Here is a 25,444-nt window from a genome sequence, read left to right as displayed (position 1 = left end):
GGTTTAGATCTAGTAGTCATCCAAACATGGAATCCAAGGCCAAATTGGCATATATCTATGTCTGAGTCTAGATCTATATTGAGTAAAATACTTTCCAGTGATATCATGGATTAATATGACCCGGAAGTAACTATTTAACCCCAAAGGCTCTTTTTTCAAAAATATAACTAATCAATAGTAACTCACACATAGACTAGTACTTGACTAGATTGACATGTCAGAGTGAGAGTCAGGTCACTTATTTTTACTTATAATTAGTATTAACAAGGGACTGGAAATAGCTAATGATAATGGCAATGATTTATCAATGAATCACTAAGACTAGACTACTAAAGAGTAGTAAGAGTCCAGTCAGACACTAACTTAGTCATAGTAACTAAGTGACTAATCGTCTAAGTCTAATGCTAAAAGAGGAAATTACCATAATGATGTTAATGTCGCCCCCATATTTTACTATTACGTGACTATTATTACTATTTAAAAAAGGAGAAAAATCTGACCCAGGAAATTACAGACCAGTATGATGGTATCACTAACTGTGACTAACCAGCATCACAAATTCACATGTAATGTAAAATCCTAGAACACAAAAATATGTAGCAACATCATAAGACATAAGTCAAGTAGGATAAACTATGACTTAGACTTAGTCTTACTATGATAATCATAAACCACTTTCACTTAGAATAGATCTAGAGTTTAGACAAACATAATCACGATAATGTCCTTACTCCATACCAACATGGAACATGCAACAATCAATACATGGCTTTAAGAAACATCTATAGATCATGTGAAACACAACTTGTCTAAGTCTAATAGGACTAATTGGTGATTTTTCAAATGTTTTAGATAATAGACTAGTGAGCAAATAGAGATGCTACATCTTATTAGATTTTTCCAAGGCTTTTGACAAAGTTCACCACTATAGTTTGCTTAAAAAATTAAAATATTTTGGCATTGATGGTCCATTGCATCAATGGATTTAAGGATTTTCTGATAGGGAGAGAACAAACTTTAATAATAAATGGCTCTAAATCAACACCAATAACAGTAAACTCAGGTGTACCTCAAGGAACAGTCTTAGCTCCACTACTATTTATTTACATTTATAAATGATTTACCAAATTGCATTAGTTCAAGAACAAAAGTCAGATTATTTGCAGACGATTGCATAATATATCTAGAACAATAAAAACAACACAAGATACAGAAATTTTACAAAGAAAAATTTATGAATTACAGAGAAATGGGAATCAAATTGGAGCATGTCTTTCCACCCAGAAAAATGTCAGTTATTAAGAGTACCGGGTAACAAAAAACTAAAACAAATTAATTCCACTTACCTTATTCATGGTAAACCAGTAACACAGACTAAAAATGCAAAATACTTAGTTGGGTGTTAACTAAATGAAAAACTGTCATGGAATTCCCATATTGATGAAACTATCAAAAAATCAAAGCATTAGGGTTTATTAAAAGAAATTAAATCAAATAAGAACATAACACTAAAATGTTAATTAACCTTGGTTAGACCAATTATAGAATATATGCATCCTCTGTTTGGGACCCCTCAACTCAAGAAAACATTAAGAAACTAGAACAGACACAAAATAGAGCAGTGAGATTCATAACAAACGAATATTCACATTTGACTAGAGTAACACCTTTATTTAGTAAAATCACTAAATCTAGAAAGCCTTCAGGATAGAAGACTCAAAAGTAAAGTAGCAATTATACATAAAACACTGAACCATAGTTTTCAAATACAAAACAAAATCTAAAAATATACTCAAAAAGACACGAAGATAAAGGCACATTCCTCGTTCCATATTATATGCTAGGACAAATTTTTACAAATTCTCCTTCTTCTCTAGTGCTATTAGAACATGGAATGGGTTGCCTGAGCTAGCCAGGAAACCAGTGGCTTAGCAGAATTTAGGTTGTTGGTTAATATGCATGACTAAATGCATGAAGCATAGGACGTACTCATCTTCTTTTTTGAAGTAACGTCTGTATTATTATAAGAGATATAAATACTAGATTGCTACATGAACCACTGGTAATAAATCTATCTAGATCTATATCAAGCCATGCCAAGACCAAGTGGTACTTTTCCAACTAAGTTTATGATTATCTCTAGAGTAGAGGGTCTAAATATAAAAAGTCTAGAAAAGTAATCATGATATGTGGTGAAGGCAATTACAGCTCCTGCTACCCTTTGACTTTGACTTGATGCATCTTTTGGTAAAGACTTTTTTCTTCCAAGACTAAGAAGCTGTATGGGTGTATCCATCTTTGACATGAACTGGTGGTCTCTGTAAGCACACTTTTCTCCACAAATCCTAGACCTGGTTGCAAAGAAGCACTTTTTTTTTCACATCTTCTTACAGACGCTCATTTGAAAAAGCTAAATACGCCCTACTTTGTGTTAATTTTGTTTGTTTGTTGGAGACTTATAAACCTGGCTAAGTCATTAATTTTCCTGGCTGATTCAGGCAACTCTTTCTTTAATCTGATGAAACTAAAGATTTTAAAGAGCATTGGATAGGCTTATATAGCAAATTATCTTGTAATTGACTTGTAACTATTTTATGTAAATATTCTTTATCTATAAATGTGTACATTTTTACAGGTTCTGTAAAAAGGCCATGAAACTGTTTTAGATATCAGCAAATATGAATTCATTGTTTGGATCAGAGTTTGGTATGTTTGGTGACATATTATAATATACTTTTTAAATAATTTTAATTCAATAAATTTGATGTATATTTGTAATATAAATTATAAAATATAATGTTATAGCTGTGGTGACAGCGGGAATTGGGGTATTTGTGTGTAATCTGCTGACACAGATAACACCTGACAGGTGAGCAGTTAGGTCAAAGGGCGACGCCTTAGGAAAGATATGAGATCTGTGTTGTGAATGCTATTCATGTAGGATATGGTTATATGATCATCATCCAGAATGTACTGGCGATGTTCTATTGGTTTCCAGAAAGCCTTCAGTGACCCTATATAAAGAGTGAAGGTGTTACTTCACGATTCAGGACCCAGTCTGGTACAGTAAGCCCACTGGGAAGTCAGTCCGGAACAGTTGATTCCAGGATGAGGCAGAGAGGCGAATAGAGTTTGGTACAGCAGTAAAGAGTTAATAACAGTATTGTTATATACTGTGAAGTATCTGTACAGACAGTATTTATAATGTTTTGTCAACTGTACAGTATTTGCTGTGATTTATTAATAATATACATTAAAAAGTTAGGTTATTTTGGAGCTCTGAATAGTCAAGTTCTTTGAGTGTGTTGTTGTGCACTGTTTGCAGAGAGCCTGTATAGAGTCGTTACAATTTAGGTTTTACTCTCTAACAATTTATCAAATTTCTTTTAGAAAATATGATTTGTCTGAATTATGTATATTATTTTATACATTTGATTTTTTGTTAATAGAAGAAAAATATAGAGATTGGAAAGCTAAACAAAATGCTTATGGAGCTATTTATTATATTAAGTAAGTATTTCTGTTTGTCATTATTTAAAATACAGATTTTTTATAAAATATATTTATAATATATAAACAGAATGTAGTTTGTGCATTTATTGCCCAATTTTTGACAAGTGATTTCAATAATTATTGGCAATACAACTAACATAGGAATAGTTAATGTTTAGACATTTTAAATATTCTTTTTATTATCAATAAAATGTATCAAGTATTAATATTTTCGCTAGAAAATTTCTCGGTGACCCGACAAAATAGTGCAGACCAAATAGCGCAAGACAAAATAGCGTGGACTTATATATGATATTAAAGTACTGGATTATTAGTAATTTAATTTCATGGGCAGCATTTTTGTTGATGTCTCTATCTTTTTCAATATTAATAGATCTGAAAGTATGCCATATTTACAAAATATTTATCAAAATGACTGAAATATATTTTTTCTGAGCAATTTTGTCGGAGTACCAAACTTATAACAAAACCAAAACATTTTGGTCTTTGGGATTATCACACATTAAAATAATAGAATCTGTTTTTTTGTTTGTTTTTTTTATTTTAAATTCAGCAATGAACTTCAGGTTACTTCTTGGAATCACCCATATGTAGACCAGATCATTGTTAAGCTAGGTAAGGTCATTTGTTAAAATATTAAGATTATTTTGGTAATTTTCTTAAAAATGTTTCACAACTGTATTATTATTTGTTTAATCCTTTCAAAGTAACTTTAAGAAATTGACTTAAAGGGGTTAATGTTATTTAAGTAAAATATTATGGCTTGGCTAATGAAGTTCTCAAATCATTTACCCAACTTTGCTTATTGAAGCATTGTTTTATTTATATATATATTTTTATATTTTTTTTATATATATATTTATATATATTTATATTATTTGCATTTTGAAACTTTGCACAATTATTCATTGGAAAAGATAATACGTGAATCACTAAAAAAAAATTTTTTTTACAAATTAGTCAATTAATTACGTGTAATTAATTTTTTTTATGCTGACAAAGGAAATTAATTATTCAGTATTCATATATATGGCTAAATATTTAGGGTTTCGTCCCTTAGATAATTGTACAAATTACAAATTAGTCTATTTATAACTGGTGATTAATTTTTTTTATACAGAGGAAATTAATTCTTCAGTATTTAGAGATATGGCTAAATATGTAGGGTTTCGTCACCTAAGATTCTTAGACAATTGTATTAGTTATTTCTCCCGCAACCATTTTGGATCAAACTGAAACTTTAAACAATTATTTGTTGTACCTAACAAAACATGAATCAATTTAAAAATTGAACAGTCTATCAATTATTGATATATAATATTTTGTCTGATATCATTATTGAGATATATAGTTGTCATTGCAAAGTTCTTCCCCTTAGATAATTTTTTTTTAAAGTAGTTTTTATATTTTTCTTGTTCTGAAATTTTCCTACTGTGATATGAGTTTCACCCATTATTAAAAAAAATTGTATAAAAAGAAGGCTTTGTCCTAGATGTTTTGTCTCAATTTGTCTGTATACAGTATACCTTACATTGCTAATAGTGTTTTACTAAATATTATTTTTCAGATGAATCCTTTAGCCCTTTCAAGTATGCTGCTTATAGAACATCATTGAAACTGAGAGCACTGCAAGTAAAAACTGGAAGTATGGATTTAGTGTAAACATGTTCATGCATTTGTCTTTTTAAACATTTAATAGGATTTACAAATAGATGCAACTTTTCTGAAAATATGCAGTTCTGTGTTGACGATGACTATGAAGCATTTATAATATAATGCAGTATTTCAGCTTTGAGATGTTTGAAGTATGGTATTATCTTTGTGAGATGTGACAGGTTTTTATTTTATATCCAACAGACTAATTAGACTAATACTTATGTCCAGTACATTTTCAGTGGGGGCCACAATTATTATTTGAAAACCTGTCTGTCACATTTAGATCTCAAAGACTTGAAAGCTTTTTATAATCTAACTTCACCATGTTTTGTAACTTGCAAGTTTATTTGTAACAGACATTTTTTTTGGTCATCCTGAAAATTAATTAAGCTGGTCATTTAAAAAAAAAATACACCACTTTTAAAACAAATAACATAAAGGGGGTTATATTAAGAAACTGAAATTTAAAAGTTAATACATATTAAATTTACATATCTTTACACATAACGCATTGTTGGCATTCTTGTACTAGAATATGCATCCTCTGGTTTTGGATCTCTGAGCTAACTATGACTGATACTGACCCAAAAATACAAAGAGCTGTGGGTGTTACTACAAATGAATGCTCAATAATGTGTCTGTAAAATTACTAAACTTAGAGAATTAAGAACTGAAGGCTAAAAAACAAGTAAAATTGTATTAATTAGTTTGGATAAGTCATGTAATTAAATTTGTAATAGACCCAGACCAACAATGATAAATCTGTTATTAGAAATATTTTGACCATTTTTTTTTGTTGAGCAGCATTTCATGCTTTTAGCTTTCTAATTGTGATATGATCCTATCACTTATCTGGACCAGTTGGGATAATGGGGGGGGGGGGGGATATCTGGGTAAAATTTACTATAATCTTCTGTAAAAGCATTTATAAACAAATAAAGGGGGGGGGGGGGAAACGACCTGAATTCAAACTCATGGCTCAAGTTGACATACTAACCACTCTACTAGTGTGGTGCTTATGAAAGTAGAAGATTGTATAGTTTATTGTTTGGTTTAAACTTACTTTAAAATGGCGTCCTATAAAGGGGACTAATGCAGCTTATACCTCCACTTATTCAAGTACAATTTCTTTGCATTGTTTGAGATACCAAACAAAATAATTAATTATAATAGTTAATTAACTAATTGGTTAATTTTTAAAAATTCATTCTGGTGTTGTCAGGTAAAAGAAATAATTATGCAAAATTTCAGCTTGATCCAAGTTTGGGTGTGGGGGAAATGACATGTACATATGTTTTACCAGGCATACAAAGTGAGTTGATATAAAGTAGCAATATTATATAAATACAGTAAACCATGACTTTCTTATCCAAGAACATATAAAACACAGGGAATAAAACCCAAGGATCTTATACTATAAATAAGACTAATTCAGAACTCACTCTTCCCAAATGTCATTAACAAAGCTAACACATGAATGTAAAATGTAATCATCTTTTTGAAGGAGCACCTGTTATTTATAAGATAAGATGGTTTCTATATATTGTGCCAAGGGCTTTAGGTAAATGGATCACAGTGCCTTTCTTAATCTTGATTCTGTGATCCCAGACTGCTGCCAATTTTTTTCCTCATGTCTGATATATAGCATCCAACAACATAAAGTCTAATTATTATCTCATTCATTAACTTTCATTTCAGTTGTGCTAACAAGATGTATATAAAGCTTGAAAATGTTATTGTCTCTGTTTACAGTGGCATGGATGAATACCAAAGTTGTGTACCATGTTCTGTTGTCAGCTGTTCCAGAGACGCATGAAGGGTGCATCTCTCACTGTCATTCTCTAAGTGTCATTGTGAAAATACTTCACTTGTCTGACACAAGTCACCAGCATGAAGAAGAGATTCCTAAAGCTTCAGAGATCATACTCAATTTGATTATTAATATTTATGACTTGTAAGTCACTTAGTATTTAAAATTTTGTCATATTTAGCAACTGCACCAATCATTTTGTTTTTATGTATGTAAATAATATCCTTTTTATTTTATTATAAACTTAAAAAAATGAATGTGAATTTTCTCTTTCAATCCAGAGATCATAGTGGCAAACTTTCATACAGATCATTGGGAATCGCATTATCTGCATTATCCTCTGGAAAGTTAAAGCAAAAATATAAAAGTAATTTCTATCTTTACACTAGTATTTTATTGCAATACTATATATATATATATGTATATATTTTAAAATAAAATTTTGAATTGGGGTTGTCTGTGATTTCAAGTGTACACTAACCAAATATAAAGTAACAGAAGATCATGAAGAATGTTTCACTAAAGGTTACCTCTCGTTACTGCTTGCATAAAATAAGTGGCATTATGTTTTATTTATTGTTTACTGGTTTTTTTTTGGTTTTGAACTGTAAAATATTTATTTGAAATGTGTAACTGCTAACAATAAGACTAAAATATTTTTTTTTAGATTTCTTTGCATTTATCAAAGATGAAGAAAATCACATTAAAAAAGAAGAACTAAAGAATTGTATTTTGGATCTTATTCAGGTAACCTCAATAGATGTTAAATACCTCTATGTTTGTTTTAAAATTAACAAACAAGGAAATATTATTTAGTTAATTTGTTAGATTTGTTTTATATTTTAATTTTTTTTAGAAATGCTTACTTACAGCCTGTCGCCCTTATTGGAGTATGGGCCACAAACAAAAGATCTCCATAGTTCACTATCCTGGGCCATTCTTTGGCCAGGTGCTTCTGGGATGTCCTCTCTTTCTCTTGCATTGTGAATTATTTATCTTAGCAGCTTCCTTTCGGTTTTCAACAATTTGCTTCATAATTCCTCAGGTACAAGAGCCTTCTGCTCCCCGGGACTAAGTTTTCAGTTATCTTCTGTTGGCTTTCTGTAGCTATTTAATTTCCAGGTTTGGGTTGCCCAACGCCTGGCCCTCCTCCTGAACTGGGGCCAGCAGAGAGGTTATTATGACCTCTCTGGTTGAGTTTTTATTACAAATAACATTTGATTGAACTTTTACTTTTCCACTGACTATTTAGATATTTGTTTTTGCTCATTAGATTACAGATATTATCAAGGAAAGTCATGCTTTTGGTAGCAATGTGAAAGCTGCTGTATCCAGTTGTTTCAGATTTGTTAGTAATATATACTTAGTTTTAAGAACAAAGATAATTTAAATGTATTCAACATTAAAGAATATTTATATGTAGTTGTCATAATTGCAAATAAAATTAAAATATTAGAGGCTTTTCAACACAAAATGCTACAGAAAATATTTATTTCTTTTATCAATATATTGCAATTAATTTCTCTAAAAAAAACTGAAATTTTTTTTAACTCATGGAAGATTAATTATCTTTTTTTCATTGTGTTTTTAACTGTAGATATTAATATTTGCTGTAAAAAAATAAACTTGTCTTCTCCAGGCGGACACTTCAAATAATGACTGTGTTAATGAAGAGATCTTTTACAAATGGCTTTTACAAGAACCTCAGACTTTCATTTGGCTACCAACATTACACAGGATCCAAGCTACAGAAAATAGTATGTTGGTTTGGAAATTTTTTTTATCTCCTACAGATATGGTTGTCTTTCCTAGTCCATGATATATCTGTTTCTCTACTCATTCCTGCATTGATGGGAAATTTACTGAAATTATGTTGGACTTAATTATTTCTGTTAAAAAAAAAGACCTAGACCTAGTGCAACAAGAAACCAAAGTTCTCCCATCTAAATGTACAACAAGAGTGTTGTCCTGTATGTGTGTACATATGCAATAAAACATACAATATTTGACATACTATTCAAAGAACAGGTTTTAGAAAATTTGCAAAGTTTGTTCCATCACTTATTGATGGCAAATATCTTTTTATATTCCTTAGTTGTACATGACATCCGTTGCTGTGTTTGCTTAGCTATGCCTATAAAGGGATTTAGGTAAGTAATAAAACCTTTAATAGACATTTTTTATATAATTTTGGAGAGTATATATATATATATATATATATATACTCTCTAAAACAATGTAGATTCTTGCTACTTTTTTAACTAAGAAAACTGGCTTTTGAAAATATGAACATTGCCTTTATTTCTATTAAAATGATACCTGTCCCAAGATGTAATTGTACTATTTAAAGAATTTTTAATACATCAATTTCAGCCAGTTAAAGAAGGATTAAATATATTTGAGTTTATGTTAATAGAAACTAAGTCTTGTGTGCTTCCAAATATTTTTTTTTTTAATACTGATAAAGATAATATTTTTATCTATCTATAAATATAAACTATGCATGCGACCAAACTAGTTTGTGTAATATTGGTTAGAATGTAACTTTTTTTTAGTATAGCAGCCATTGGATAAATCTTTTCGTAACTAACAGTTTATTTGACCTTTAAAAAATGAAATGAAGAAACTAATAGTGAATAAAATAAATGAAGAAATGGACAAGCTCTCATCCGAATTACAAGATAATGCTTATTATAAGCTATCCCAACTAGATCAATGTCTAATCTAAGAACTGGACACAACAGAATGAGAAAACATTAATTCCAGAAGCTCAAAATTGGAACCAGTTAAATCTGCCCATGTGGAGTACACCAGAGAATGCTGACCATGTCCTTCAAAAGTGCTTTCTTTATCAAAAGGCCTATACGAGACACTGGCCCCAAAACACCTCAATAGAAAGAAAACTATATGGAGAGTTCCCTGATTTGGAAACCGCTGCATAGTTCATTTCATATATTGTTCTAGTCGTCTGAATGCTCCAACATGAAAATGAGAATGAGGAAGAAGATTTGACCTTTAAAAAATATTTATTTCTGTGGTATAAAATGTATTTCTCTGGTAACTAGATCCAGATGTTGAATAGTTTATACTATTAATGTAGTTTTTAAATAAGAAGATCTTAATAATGCATGTGTTTTTCTTTGGTTACAGGTACAGATGTTTATACTGTTTTAAGTATGATCAATGTCAACATTGTTTTCTACAAGGCCTCACCTCTCACAATCACAAACAGAGACATCCCATGACAGAATATTGTTTCCCAGTAAGTCACCATATGTTTAATAGTTTTGTTTGTTTTGTAGTATATATATTTTGAAAAATGTTTACAGCTTTATCTTACTTTTTATATTCTAATTTTAAGACCTCAGCCAAAGACAACACAAAGGCCCTTTTAAACATTTTGAAGAACAAGATTACCGGAAATCAGAATCAATCAAAACCAAACTACTTGCCAGTGGATGATACTGCCAACTCATTTGAAGGCTTCAATAGGTATATCTGTAGATTTGAAAATGAAAATTGAACACCTTTCACTTCATTATTAATCTGATCATTTTTTTTAACTTAAAAGAAATGTAAATATTTTTTTAATCGCTAGCATTTGGTTCATGTTCAAAATAATTTCTTCCTTTGTCCACTAAACTGTAATGAGGCCCAAATTTGTCCTGTGCATTATTTCCCCCTCATTTCTCTTTGTTCTTTGATGTCCTTACATTCTCACTTAGAGCACAAGACCATTACATTCTTCCGTGTAATTTAATACATTAATTAGGGTGAAAAAATTATTCATCTTATTAAAAATAATGTGGCTATGAAACTACTGCCAAGTGAAGAAATATATAGTTAAACAACCACTAAGTTAGTAATTAATAAATAGAAAGGGGTAGGTAGGTGTGTGAGAAGCATTATATATAAATATGTTGATATCATCTGTAGATATATGCATTCTGTTTGATTCGTCTTGTGATTCAACCCTCACTTGATTATTTCTTTAATTTGCAACTTATTTCTATTAATTAAATTCTTTTAAAAAAGGAATATTTGAAAGGATGTTAGGGTGGGATAATTTTTCTTTTAAAGGTTATTAGAAAAATATATTGTTTTTCCCTACATTTTATGGGCCAACAACACTAGTATGATAGTGTAAAACAACTTACTTATAAATTCTTATGTACACAATGGTTTCTGGACTTTTTTTTCGCATTGTAGGTCTGTTGGAGATGTTGAAGACTGTCAGCATTCTTGTAATTCTGAAAGTTCAGATTCAGGATTAGCCAATAGCTCAGATAATTCTCCGTCAGGTGGAGATTGTGGATGCTACAATCAGGGATTTGAAGACATCAAAGTTGAGGATAAAGCAGGGAGTAATAAGTCCTCAAGCAAGATGTTCAAGAATTCTTTCCCAAAAGTGGGTTGTTATTTTATGTTGTATGTAATTTGTGTTTTATGGTGCAGAGTGTAATTCCTACAGACTTTAAGTGGGTTATTATGTTTTGCTATCAACGTTTGTGTTGTATTGTGCACAGTGTAAATCCCACAGATTTTAAGTATGGTATGTTTAATTTTAGGGGTGTGGTGGTTGAGTAGTAAAGCACTTGGCTTCCAGACCTAGGGGTCTCAAGTTTGAATGCTGGTGAAGACTGGGATTTAATTCTATATTTGTAGGACACCACTGAGTTCACCTAACTCCAATTGGCATCCGACTTACATTGGGGAAGTAAAAATGGTTGTTGTCATGACCACATGACCCTTTGTTAACCATTGGCCATAAAAACAGATGAGCTTTGATCTACTCCCATAGATGGCAAGGTCTGAAAGGGATACCTTTACTTGCTTAACCTATGTTGTATAACGTTTGTGTTGCATAGTGCAAGTGTAAATCTCAGATATTTCATTGGAGATCTTCTATGGTGTCTGTGAGTCATCACAGCTCTGTCATTAAATGTGGAAAGTAAAGTTGTTTAGTCATTGTTCTGGCCAGAAATGTTTTTATGTTGAGTTTCACATCACCAAGCTTATGCACTTACAGCTCTCTAAGTGAAACATATATCTATACTATAAAGTATAAAGTAAGGCGTATGTATGTATGTATGTGACGAATAGACATCAAAACCGCTTGACCAATCTTGATAAAACTAGGCAGGAATGTTCCTTGGGTACTAACTTAGACCGTAGCGTATGTATTGTAGTCCTAAAACAAACTTCAGACCCTCAAAAAAAAAAGTTGTCCGACTCTATTAAAGCTATAGTATTTATGGATCTAGGCCATGGTTAACAATGTTGACATGAGAAAAGATCGAAAGGATTTAGACCTAGATCTAATTTTAAGAAATACACTTTGTGCAGATATCTTTTTTACTTTGACACATGAAAATACAAAAGAAGATCCATTGATTTCATTATATAATAAAATTAAACTTCAATTTTGTGTTTCAAAAACATTTTTTACATAAATTAGTTCCTGATATCTGTGACTACAGATTTCCTGGCGAACATTCTTTCATTAGACATTACCAAATGGTTACACATTAACACATCTCTCTACTGAGTCTATTCCTAGGCCTAGGTCTAAAACTCTTATTGAAGAAAAATATGATGGTAAAACTTCTTTTCGCAAAGATAGTTTTATGCTTTAACACATAAACATAATAATTATTGTCCATTCATTTCATATTTTAATCAAATTAACATTCAAATTTGTTTTTCTAAAGCATTTTTAATACATTCGTTTGCTAAAGCTGCGTAGCCGTGTTGAGATAGGCCTATATTCATTCATGAAAAAAGGTCACGCATGCGCAACACAGAATGAACTCTATAAAAGCCAATTTTTAACTCTAGATTAGTGTAGATTTAGATCTATGTCTACCTCAAAATCTACTTTATACCTTAACACATGAACATACAAAATTAAGTCTATTCATCTCAAATTTTAATCAAATATATGTAGGCGTACAAGCAAATGTTTTAATTTGAAAAAATGGATTTAAGCCTATTAGCTATTTTGATTTGATAGCTTCATTCACACTATTTTTACATTGACACATTTGCTTTACTTATTACATTATTATTTCGTTTAATTGTTTACAAAACACTCTCAGTGACTAGAATCTATATTGACAGTAATGCGCAAATACAGACCCGCGGGTTGCGGGTAACATATGTGTAGTATGTATATATACTAATGTACTATTTATGTACTGTTATGCAGTGATTTAAAGATTTAATGAATACCATAACAAAGCATCTTTGACACTTATAATAAAATAATGATTAGAGAGATACTAATGTAATTATGACAATTTAAATACAGGAAGGACCAGAGGCTGAAATGGCTGAAAGAATTCAACTTTTAGAACAAGAAAATAGGTCAGTATAAACTGATAAGAATGTTTTTAAATGTATTTTTAAATTGTAAATCATTATAAGTTTATTTCTTTAGGTAATCTATATGTTTAAAAAGAAAACATAAATTTCAAGATTTCATAAAATAAAAAAATTGTTTCTAAATGATCAACTTGAATTGAGCATGTTAAAATTATTTACATTTTTGAAATACATTATTAGAATGAAGTATTAATAAAATCATTTTACAGACAGCTACAGAGGAAACTGAAATTCTTACAAACAAAGTTTGAGTTAGACTCAGCGTTTTTGGAAGACAATAGTTTTAAACCTGTGAGTTCACAATTGTTTCCAATGAATCTATTGATAGATCTGTATTTTATTCAGTACACTGACAAGTACGAGCACATTTAAGGTGCTTTTAAAATTGATTGAATAAAATAAAAACTATTTATGACTATAATGTGTTTGTAATAATGCATTATTATTTCAGTTTTACTATTTTATTATTAAACATTACAGGAAATATCACAGGAAGATTGCTCAACTACAAAAAGCATGTCATCAAAGTTGGCCAATCTTAGCCTTGTGTCTGCCTTAGAGAATGTGGAAATGATAGACAGTAAAGAAACTTCACTACTGCAGAAAGCAGAAGATCAGGAAGACATTAAAAAAGAGCCTACTGCACAGAAATTCACAGTTGAATCACCACAATCATCTGACATACCCCAACTTATTCAAAGCCAATCAGAGACTGAGTCCTCTAATGGACTTATGTACCAGACTTGTGATATGTCATTGGAAATTGATGGGGCTAAAGACAAAAGCAAAATTTCTGAGGATCACTGTGATTTGGATCAAATCCTTTTCATTAGTGAAAACACTCCAGTTGACTTTGAAAGATCAGCCATTTTAGGTAACAAAAGATCATCCTCTTGTAAACTTCATCTAGTTTCTGAGACAAATCCTCACACCTACTTTTCAAGGTTGGCTAAATCTCACAAAAGAGAAGGTAAAGCAAGAAATGCTATTGATGGGAGATGTAAAGACTATTTAATGGAAAAAACTGTGTCACCAGAAATTACAAGCATTGAACTGAGCAATATTATATCAAGCAGTTTTAGGTCCACACCTTCATTCAGCCACCACCACAACCTCAACTCATTCCAAGCTACACCTGGATTAGAGTTAAGGGCTGGAAATGCTGCAGTAGAACCTGTTTACATGTCCACACCACTTGTCCCTTCTCACCTTATGCATCCTCCTGCAACCAATTCTGAAGACAAAGAAAACCATTCCAAACCTATTCCCAAACATCTATACTCTACTGCCTCACCCTTGTCTGCTATCCCACAGTGGCATAGGAAAAAAATTCTGTTGTCATGCTATTCTATACAAAGTTGCAATGCCTCACCCACATGTGACAGTACAGGTCAATTGACTAAGTTAATGGCAAAAGCTGACAAGATTGGAGATATGATCAACCAAGGGCAGTCCTATCTGACAACTGAAGACCAAGAGTGTTATGAGAAAATGCTGCAGGAATTTGAAAAAGAATGTATGTCAGGTAAGCCAAAGTCTGTTGTCTTGCTCATTCCAGTGTACCTCTATCTAATGTTTTCAACTGTCACACTCACTGTCTGGGCATTTAGTCAAGAAGGCAGGATTTATGAAAGTAGGTAAATGTGCTATAGATGTGCTAAGATAAGAAGATAAGATTTTTTTTAGAGAAATAAGACCAGTTGACATTGTAAAGTTTGACTGGCTGGCCACATCATTTCTAATCTAATTCCTAGCCCCTAAAAAAATGTTTTTAAATTTTTATTCTGCTATTTTAAGTAACTATAGACTAATCATACCCTAACTCCTACATTGTATAGAAAAATTTGGCAAATACAGATGGTCTTTAAGGAAAAAAAAGGCGTGTTTCCAATAACAACATACAGTAAAACTATATTATTTGTTTCCTACTGAACAAATTACATATCTGTAATCTGCATTTATTAATAGAATTCTTTAAATTATAAAGAAACCTGATTCCAGGTATTTAGTCATGTATACTATTATTAAATGTTTGAAGAAAGAGTTAGTGCATCTTTTGGAAAGGTCTTTTTGTATACTATAAAAGAAAGACCAATGCAGATATCAGGGTCTCAAGCCATTTTGTCTTTAATTAAAGTTCCATTATTGTTAGATGGAAATCTTTTCAACTGCTACTAGGAATCTGTGTAGAGAACTGGTTGAACCTTATATTGAGTCCATGATAAGTTTTGAGTAGATGTGGCTTTGTGATTGAGAGTTGCTTTGTTTGTAACATTATTCTAGTCTCCTCATAGAACAGTAACACACATGGGTTCATTAAGTTATGAAGAAATAGAAAAATATATTCATAAGACTTTTAAATAGAAAATTTCAATCAATTTCCAGCATCATCCATCAGTGGCTTTGGATATACTTCTGTAATGTTCTTCTACTTTAGCCATTCTAGTATTTAACCTTCGATTTGCTATTATATTTAAATTAAATTAATTTCCATTTTTAGAACATTCATTTACTTCACTTTTAAAATCTTTCTATCCTGTTCTGTATGGCTCCAGGAACTGGATGCTGTAAATAGTCATCTAAGGCAGTGTTTCTCAAACTTTTTACTTGTGGCATTCCCTAAACCCAAAAAATTATGTTGCACCTCCCCTTAACCAGCTGGTTCAGCGACAATTTGCAATCAGCAAACATAAGTTGGGATTCAAACTCAAGCCCCCTTGTATGTAGCCAAACATTACCACTCAGCCACATCATTACATTCAGTATTGTCTATATTATCTGTCATTGTCCCATTTGTGCAAGTCTGGCACTTATCCACTTTCCTCAGCCATTTTGTTTTTCATCAGATCATGGGTCTGTTTCTATAGCATAAGGTCAGACATTAACAGTAACACTGCAGTTTAAACTCTTTCTTAATTATGGGTCTTTTAAATAATATAAAACAAATTTTATTTCCCTTCATGTTGCACTCACTTATAAGGGGATAGGAAGAAACTGAATTTCCTTCAATTTTGTAAAAATATCAAGTATTATTGTCTTCATAGTTCAAAATTTTTTTTTTTTTTTTGAAAAGGTGAATAGCCAGACTAAATCCAGATCTGTCCTAGGGCCAATGACTTAACAAGTGCTCAAGCTCTTTTTTTTTTCTTACTAGGAGACTACATTTCAGAGTGAACTTGTGTAAAGTAAAATATTTTAAACGTTATACATTCTCAGATTTAACCAGTAACAAATTCCAGATGGATGCTGATGATGCTGAAATGTTACAAGCTGTCTTCACTATAGAGGAAGCCATGAAAGACTTAGTTCAAGCTACTGCTCAGAATCAACATTAACACTATCTTTACCTTATGTCTATTAAAACAAAATTGAACTGTAATGTTAGGAACACATAGCCCTGTTATGATGTGCTAAATGTAATTCAGTGTTTCAATCAAAATTGCAATAAAACTTTAGAAAACTTACTGTAGTTTAAAACTTGAATCTTTTGATATGGACATTATCTATTCAATTGTTATTTCAGACTGAAAGAATTCACAATATGTAAAAATTGGTGACTTTTCTTTTTGATTTTTGTTATAATGTAGTTAGAATTTGGAGAGAAAGTTAACTAAAGAAGGAACTTTTGTAGAAATGTAGGCCTACTTGCACTAATAGACATTGAAACTACTAAGAGGCTAGACCTGTCTTTAATGTTGCTCAAGAATAAATTAAAATAGTAAATGATCATCAATAAAAGAATTTGCATCCCTCTGACCAGTTTTTGTCACGTAAAAATGACACGATTTCACTTTTCCTATTTGCGGCTTCATTAGTCACAATATTTATTGCATATTCTCGGCTTGGTAGTTTCAAAATTGTAAGACCTTCAACAAATTCATTAAATTCATCTGGCCTTTTGTTGTTTCCTTTAAAGATCGCATGCATGCTAATTCATCAAGAAACAGAATCATTTTGAACAATGCATCATAAAATAATACTGCTTGTGCAGTATCATTCACATTGGTACTTTCGACCATAGAAATGGAGCAAGGTTGCTAATCTTTGAGATAAACTGTGTCTTGAAATTTTATCATTTGGTTCTTGGTGTTATCATTTTTCGAGAACTTGAATTCTACAATATTAACAAATTCTCCATCAGAAACTATTTTACTTTGTGTACTATTGTACTCTACAAAATAGTGCCGCACATCTCAGCTATAGGAAACTTTGAAACCAAGATTTGGCTGAAGTAATTCTTATCAGAAATCTTCGGCTTTTGCTTTTCTCATAAGTCATAATGAATATTTGTAGAAGTGAAGATATCACTACGTAAGTCCGCTCATCTTTTAAAAAAGAACAAGACATTCTGAAATAACGTGACCTTTTTTATTCCACATAAGGGATGAGATTTCAAGTAAAAGAAAGAAATAAAAGAGCTCAATGGTCTCTCTTTGGATTATAAATTCAGGTACAATACATCGAGACTTGTGTAATCTAGTTTCTTGTGTTTGTGCACAGTAGTCAATCATGGAAATAAAAAATTTGCAAAGTATTACTCCAATGTATAGAAAACTAGAATTTTCATATTGTGAGTGAAACATTTTAGCCTATTATTGCAAAACATGGTGGGCAGATTAAACCTTTCCGCGGGCTGGTGTGTGCCCATCACTGTTCTAGACAGGCAGGTATATTATTTTTTTCAAAATTAAAAGCAAAAAGTCAAGATTACAATCATAATTTTATTGTATAATTATGACAATGTTAGTTTAATACACAACCAGACACCCACAGACTCAAAACATCTAATGAGAGTTGCCCTGTCAACAAAATTACTTATATAAACCACCTGTTAGTGGTTCTATTAGAACATTTATGTTCACTCCATTCATATATAGCAATGTACAGTGTCTGATACAAGTCATGCAAAAGGGAAGGATCTAACAGACATTTTTACTGTATCTTTCCACTTCAACATATGCCAATGAGTATTACAAAGCATTTCAAAAACAAACAAACATTTATATAATTCTTTAAACAAAGAGTACTCCTAGTATTTCAGGATTAGAAAACAATAAGGTTTTTATTCAGTTCAAACTTGAACAAAATGGACAAAAAAAGTCCCACATACAATTTAAAGACGCAGTTATTTTTTTTTGTAATGATCTCATCCCTTTTATAATTGAGCCTTTTCTTAGTGATTGTATGTGTAAAAAGCAGGACATCCATGTCTACCTTCTAGTTTCCCTTAAATGTTACTATGTCTTTGTAGGCTTATCACTGCTAAACCCATTTAAATTTGTAAAAAAAAATTAAATTAATAAAGAAAAATAGTCAAATTTTTCAATATTAAATCAGATAGTCCTACTTATTCACCAACTATGAGATAAATACATGGAACTTTAACTTTTTTAATTTATATATGTAGTATCATACAATAAAATGTAACACACTAATGGTTGTCTGTCCAAATGAGTGACTAAAAAAAAAATACAAGACACTGGAAACTGAAATATAAATATCAGTACTAAATAAAACCTAAAGAAATTACTGATTAGGTTTGATCAATTAAATGCAAGATACAGGCTTTAAATTATAAACAATCTCCAAACTTTACACTAATTAACATCCAAATAATATAATATCAGCATAATGACTTGCACATTGATTATACATGAGTGTTGTAAATGACATGTAAAATAACATACAGAAATAATACAATATAATAATAATACAGTTAGTGACACAGCCATGAGTTAAAAAAAAAGAAAGTCTTAAAGCGACTAGTGTAGTATTATACATCTTTTTATATGGAATTATACTCCGTTAATGCTTAGCAATATAAGCACTCCTTGAATCAACAACGCAGTGTGTTAAGATGACTAGATTAGTTAGCCCATTGGTCTGAAAGTCAGAAAACATGCACTCATAAGGTACTTTTTTTATTTAGCTATGCCACTATAACAGTAATTGGCTTCCCTGAAGATAATTAATACTGGCCAAAAATGAAGATAGATGATTCCCAGCAATAGTTAAATATCAGCCAAAACATATTTTTTATAGTAAGGAGTGCTTATATTGATATAGTGTGTTTAAAAAAAATATGCAAACTATCAGTTATTTCAAACAAAAAAATATACAAACTATTCATAGGTCTGGATTTGTGAAAAGGTTGTAAAACAAGTCATCAAATCAGCACAAACACACAAAAGAGATATATACACAAAAATTTCTTCAAAGCGGTCAAATAATAATTTACAGTTTAGTGTGATAGCCAATCGGGAAAAAATGAATAATACAAGTCCCAAAAATCCCATGGAGTCTGGGAGCGCATGAGGCGCCCTGACCGCATTTCACAGTGGTGCAGGCTGTCCAGGCCTGAGCAAGCTATTATAGCACAGTGCAGGACAGGCCATTGTCCTGTTGGCTCATATTTCTCGCGGCTATGGCCAAATTTTGATTCACGGTGCCCCCGCTGCGGGGAAGAAGAGGAAACCGTGCCTCATATTCTGTTTGACTGCCCCAGACTTGCTGATCTCCGTCTCGACATTTATGCACTACGCAAGACAGCAGGGTTTCTGTCGAGGGCTTTTGTAAAAGAGAGGATTTGAGCCTCTTAAGCCCTTACTCAAATGGAGTTTGATGATGATGATGACCATAATACATTTTTTACCATAGTATTTAAAAGCATAGCAGCACTGTCCTGTTATCCAAGATGCTAACAAAACTAATGTCTAAGATGTTCCTGTGTAGGCTCCTAATTTAGTCAAGCATTGGTTATAACCTTGGTTATGGAATTAATTACCTTTTTTTTTCAACAAACTTTTAACCTTTAACTTCTACAGCATTAAGTATAATAGCAACTAGATTAGTAATTAGTTGTACTCTAGGGTTTAGGTAAGAATGAGATATGTTTGTTCTACATAAAGCTAGGCTTCGTAAGTTACATATTTAGTATCCAATTCTTTGAAATTGAAATAAAAAAAAAACTATTAAAGTTTACATCATCCTAGCTTACAAATCTATATATAAAATTCTGACTCATGTTTTTGTTTCATATCATTTTAAATAGTATAGAGCAGAGCAAGTTAGAAATGTTCAAAGATTTAAAAATAAAAATGTTTCCATATACTGAGAGCAATCAAAGATCATGTACTATGAAAAAAAGTAAATACCACAGATATGACAACCTTTTGCCAACTCCAAATGTATTCAGAAAATAAAAATGTGGAGATAAATGTATGCATTTGTTGTAAATAAAAATTTATAAAAATTGACAGAAAAATATTTACAAAATGAATTTCTTCAGAATACCACCAGCTGAATTTATTGTTACTATAATAAATACTAAAAGTGTATGTTATGTGCTTAGTGCAAGATATGAGCATGTTGGATTACATTAGTAGGATAAGACTTAACTACTGTCCACTGGCCAGTGAAATAATAAACAAATTAAACATATAAGCAATTATATCATATTGTGGTACTCGAAATCTATCTTTTATAATTGTCTTTATTTGAGATATAAATCTCAATCATACAAATCTAGGGGTTCTGTCTTGGGATAATTTCCCACTAGAAGATGATGATGATGAAGACTGCATGATTGTAGAGGATGACACAGAGGTGCTTGATGATGACATAGTATGTCCAGAAGATGATTGTGATTGGGAAGAATACCTGGCTGTCTTTTGAACTTGTTGCACTCCCATGTGTCCAGAAGTTTGTTTATCTAGCTGAATTTTGTCCTGAAAACCTTGAACACTAGGTGATGATCCAGATGAACTGGGATGCCTTCTTTGTGCTTGTTTGGTATGGTGGTTTGAGTCTCCTGATGGGTGCCTGTGACGAGGAGAGGATGACTGTGATGAAGAAGTAGAAGATCTTTCAAGTCCCCCTTCATTGTCTGTTTTTGTCTTCACAGATTTGATTGAAACTGACAGTTCTCCACCTCTGCCACTACCCTTGCGGGTGACTGATGCTGTTACAGATGACTGTTCTTCTGAAGTTTTGACATTTCCAGGTAATCTTGAACATAGCTGAGGACTTTGGTCAGAAGAAGTCTTGGGAGTGGAAGATGTGCGAGTTGATCCAGACTTTAAAGATGTTGATGTGGCAGTGACAGAAGTACCAGACAAAGATACTTTGGTTGTGGACATATTCAGCAAAGGTTTCTTCACATACAATGTAGATGGCATGTTCAATGCTTTTATTCTACTGCTTGCAGGCTTTGAAAGGAAACTGCTTTCACCTGCACTAGTTGCAGGTCTCTGCCTACTAATCAAAACTGTTTTTGTTGATTCTGTCTTACCAGTCCAAGTACTGGAGCGCAGGGGTTTCGATGATGAGATGGAGGAAGTGCTCTGAGAAGCAAGGTCAGATTGAGACAAAGTATCACTAGCAGGCTTTGTGTCGAATAGTTCTGAAGTTGTTTCCTCACTCTGACTGCTGTGTCTGCTGGACAATGCACAGCCTCCACTTAACGTATTTTCAAACATGTCAGATGACCGACTTATTGTATCTTTTTCAGGACTCTCTTGTGACAACCTGGCCGTGTCAAAACTAGTCAGTCTGTCACTATGAGAACTAACTGCTCCAATCTTTGAATCTGACTTAATTGCTTTTACTAGTTTTCTCTGCTCTTGCTTAAATCTGTCTGCTCTACTGTCAACTTTTTCAAGGTTTCCACGACTATCAAAGCTACGTTGTGTGCCAGGGCTGGTAGGGATTTTACTGGGCATTTCTCTGCGTTTAATAGTGGGACTTGCTGGTATGGTGACAGCATCTGCACCTACATCTACATTACTCACTGGTTTACTGACAGTCGGTATTGGCATCTCTTCCAATATAGATCTTCTAGTGGACTGGGATGCCTTGACACTGATATGAGTAGATTCCGTAACGATGGACTCATTTGTAGCATGACTACTTGCATGCTGTGTAAAATAAGTGGTAGATTTGCTGTCCGACTGGTTTAGCGTAAGGCCAGCATTATGTGCTGAAGATGGAGATACACCCTGTGATGTGACAGACTTGTCAGACAGAGTTAATCCTGGATCTGTGTTAACATCTTGTGATGTGGCAGGCCGAGTCAAATATTTTATATTCTCTAACTGAAGAGAGTGAAGCCTTTTCTTGGAAACCTCTTCTTGTGCTTTCTTACTCTCTATGCTTTCACAATTATCATCTTTTTCTTGGCCAGGCAATTCTTGTGCAGCAACAAGAATTTGTTGAGAGACATCTAAAGTAGCTTTCTTGTCCAGATTGTCCACCAAATGTGTTTCTTTTATAAGTGGTGTATTAGTAACATTTTCTTCAGCAGGGAAGGTCCCAGCAGACATAATTAGCATTGAGGCCATCCCTGCTGCACTTGATGTCAAGGCTACAACCATATCTGAACTAGTCAGTGAACTCTTGTTGGAAATAAGGGGAGTTGATGAAGACTTGGTTACGGAAGGCTTAAAGTATGGCCCAGAAGATGTTTTAATGGAAGGGCTGAGGTGTTGACTTGTCTGGTCAATGCCTGTAAAGAAACAAGAATTAACTCATTATGTTTAGGTATAGAATCAATTGTTACTCTTTTAGGAAAAAGTAACTTGAAGTTCAGAATATGAATGTAGCATATAAATTATTTAGACAAAAGCTTTTAAATTTTGGAATTTAACAAGTTATAAAACTGAAATTATTTCTTAAAAAAAAAAATCCTTTTTTTTTCTTGAAACACAATTTTATATGTGTCTTATCATATCAAAGTCTTAACTGAAGAAAATTTCTATAAAATTCCTAAATGATGATCCTTTGTTTATTTCCTTAAATATAGTGTATTGATGGCATGATTTGTTCATTTGCAATCTTACATAAAGTTTAATTTGCTTTTAATATTCAAAAAAACTTATTAACTTCCAATGTTTATCTCTTTTTCCTTTCTTATCAAGGTAACTGATGAATATTTTTTTGTCTACAGGAGACTAAATTTATAAAGTGGGGTTATGTAGTCTAAAAAAATGTAATTATGAATGTTTTATTAATAAATAGAATTAACAGTCAAACCCTAGTGCAATAACTTTCGCTTGTAATCAATTCAAAGCACTAGAGTACTAAAGCAAATTGTACCTAAAGAAACTATGCCAACTCCTACTACCACCTGTATTTTATCTGAAACCCCAAACTCTAAGATGAAATTGTTATACCGAAAAAAAAGTTGCAGACAGAATAATTTCTCAATTTCATTTCATAGAGAAAAAACAAAGATGCCAACTGGAATGTATGAGACATTCTTGCGAAAGGGACTATTGAGCTAACAGAAGTAAATCCTTTATGGTTCATACCAGAAACTTACAATTTTTGAAACAAATCCACCATTTAAAATTCTGGGACCCTCTAATATTGAAAAATTCAATCTTTCCATTATTACAGACTTACTGTCATAGCTTTTAGACTGTCAGCTCAGTTGTAAATTAAGAATGCAGCCCAATTTCTCGTTAGCAAATTTTACTAAAACATTGCAAATCATGTCCCTCAATTTATTAATTTTGATTGTACTTATTTATCCCCTATTTTAGAATTAATAGCTTAAAAAAAGTAAAGAATTACTAAATAAAAACAGCCCTTTTAACTTACAGTTGTCTCAATACTACATTTATTATATTTACCCTAGAAAAATCTTAATATGTAGTCTACACTGTCAATGCATAAAATGCAAATGTTTAAAAAAATTGAAAGCATGGCAATATAGGGTGCATCTTGCTGACAAAAAAAATATTTGAAATCCACCAAAGCAAATACAAGCGAATTTAATTCTAAGAAATACAAATATACTATTTAACAAAACTACAGCCTGTTTGTGAGTTGGGAAACTTCATATGGTTTCAAAATACTTTTCTAAACACATTTATCAAGAGACTGTTTTTCCTGTTAAATTGAAAATCTTATGAAATCTTTACCAGCAAATAATAATCAATTAATTATATCAAGCAACAAAAATAAATAAAAAAAAAAAAATATATATATATAAACCATTGTAAATGATAAGTTGACAAGTGAAGTAAATCCAGCTTACATCAAACAAAATTGATACTATAAAGTTATGGCAGTAAGTACTAATTAATATCACTGCAATACAATAACTAGAATACACACAAATTAGGTGTTAATATATACTTATATGTAGGCCTTAGTGTTAAATAGTTATAATGACAATAAACATCAAGAGGTGCCATACTGAAGCCTGTATCATGGCGTCAAGACCACCATCATCACTGTAATGTATTAAATCGATGCATTGTAGATATGAATTCCCTGTTCCACCAACACTAGCACTTAGTCACTGTTCAATCATGCATTACTACTATGTTTTCTCCAACACCATCCATGCAAGATAAAGATTCCTCTCCCACAATCAGCATAACATACCATGGAGGTTTGAAAAACTGGTCATGCTTTCAAAATGGTAGTTTGTAATACTTTAATGCTGAAAACAGTAGAATGTTAGTTTATGATTAACAAAAACAATATCACATTCAAGATCAAGTTAGTGTCTAGTACAAACTTGCTATTTACAATGGACAAAATACATACATATAAGATAATTGTCTCAATTATGAAAATTTTGTAAACATTTTTATAAAGCATTATGATAAATACTTAGATTTCCAAAAATGCTGTTAAAAATTCCTCGTGTCGCTAAAATAACATAAAAAAAGACTTTATAAAAAAAAAAACATTAACAGAAAAGTATTAACTTTAATTATAACAATTCAAAAGGCATGGTATTAAAAAAAAAAAGGAAAATGATAAAATATCTCTTTGTTGTCTACCTTGGATACATCTTACACTGAGTGTTACATTGAGGGGGTCAGACAGTTGTTTGGATTGATCAGGTAATATAATGTCTGGCAAGTCATCACAATCCTCTGACCCTAAATCTGATTCATCTAAATCTAGCCCTGCAGAGTAGGGAAGTATTAGTCTTCAATGCTTTCAAATTCAAGAAGCCAAAGTATATTAGGAATAAATAAACACATATTTACTACAGAAGAATTGACATTTAACATTTCCCCAACAAGATGCAAACTTAATTCATTAAACCACTCTTTTGATACA

At 31.7% G+C, this 25,444-nt stretch overlaps 2 protein-coding genes across 11 annotated transcripts in view; one reads left to right on the top strand and one right to left on the bottom strand.

Annotated features, from left to right (window-relative positions):
* Positions 1 to 96: 96 nt before the first annotated feature.
* On the top strand, positions 97 to 16,827 carry LOC106060451 (dystrophin-like). Of its 3 annotated transcripts, none has more exons than XM_056030283.1 (18): positions 97 to 233; positions 2,636 to 2,706; positions 3,450 to 3,510; positions 4,067 to 4,128; positions 5,081 to 5,158; positions 6,922 to 7,123; positions 7,261 to 7,346; positions 7,647 to 7,726; positions 8,253 to 8,327; positions 8,619 to 8,736; positions 9,075 to 9,129; positions 10,130 to 10,241; positions 10,341 to 10,471; positions 11,189 to 11,387; positions 13,290 to 13,345; positions 13,573 to 13,654; positions 13,844 to 14,888; positions 16,580 to 16,827. In XM_056030283.1, the coding sequence occupies exons 2-18, from the start codon at positions 2,679 to 2,681 to the stop codon at positions 16,696 to 16,698; spliced, it is 2,589 nt and encodes an 862-aa protein (XP_055886258.1). In that variant the 5' UTR covers positions 97 to 233; positions 2,636 to 2,678; the 3' UTR covers positions 16,699 to 16,827. The 3 variants fall into 3 exon arrangements, with proteins under 3 accessions (XP_055886258.1, XP_055886257.1, XP_055886259.1); XM_056030282.1 differs by having other exon boundaries at positions 4,028 to 4,128; XM_056030284.1 differs by lacking the exon at positions 8,253 to 8,327 and having other exon boundaries at positions 4,028 to 4,128.
* A 1,243-nt stretch (positions 16,828 to 18,070) lies between these two features.
* Positions 18,071 to 25,444, bottom strand: part of LOC106060462 (rho GTPase-activating protein 45-like) — a 37,637-nt gene continuing 30,263 nt past the window's right edge. For 7 of the 8 annotated variants that reach the window (XM_013218369.2, XM_013218377.2, XM_013218354.2 and 4 more), the window contains exons 30-31: positions 25,159 to 25,287; positions 18,071 to 22,865 (exon numbers count right to left, since the gene is read on the bottom strand). In XM_013218369.2, the coding sequence (XP_013073823.2) occupies positions 20,878 to 22,865; positions 25,159 to 25,287 (2,117 nt within the window). In that variant the 3' untranslated portion in view covers positions 18,071 to 20,877. The remainder of the gene's footprint in view (positions 22,866 to 25,158; positions 25,288 to 25,444) is intronic. The other variant, XM_013218386.2, reaches the window with a different exon arrangement.

Source organism: Biomphalaria glabrata, chromosome 5 (assembly GCF_947242115.1).
Source record: "Biomphalaria glabrata chromosome 5, xgBioGlab47.1, whole genome shotgun sequence".
Lineage (NCBI taxonomy): Eukaryota > Metazoa > Mollusca > Gastropoda > Planorbidae > Biomphalaria > Biomphalaria glabrata.
This window is presented reverse-complemented; position numbering and strand designations above follow the sequence as displayed.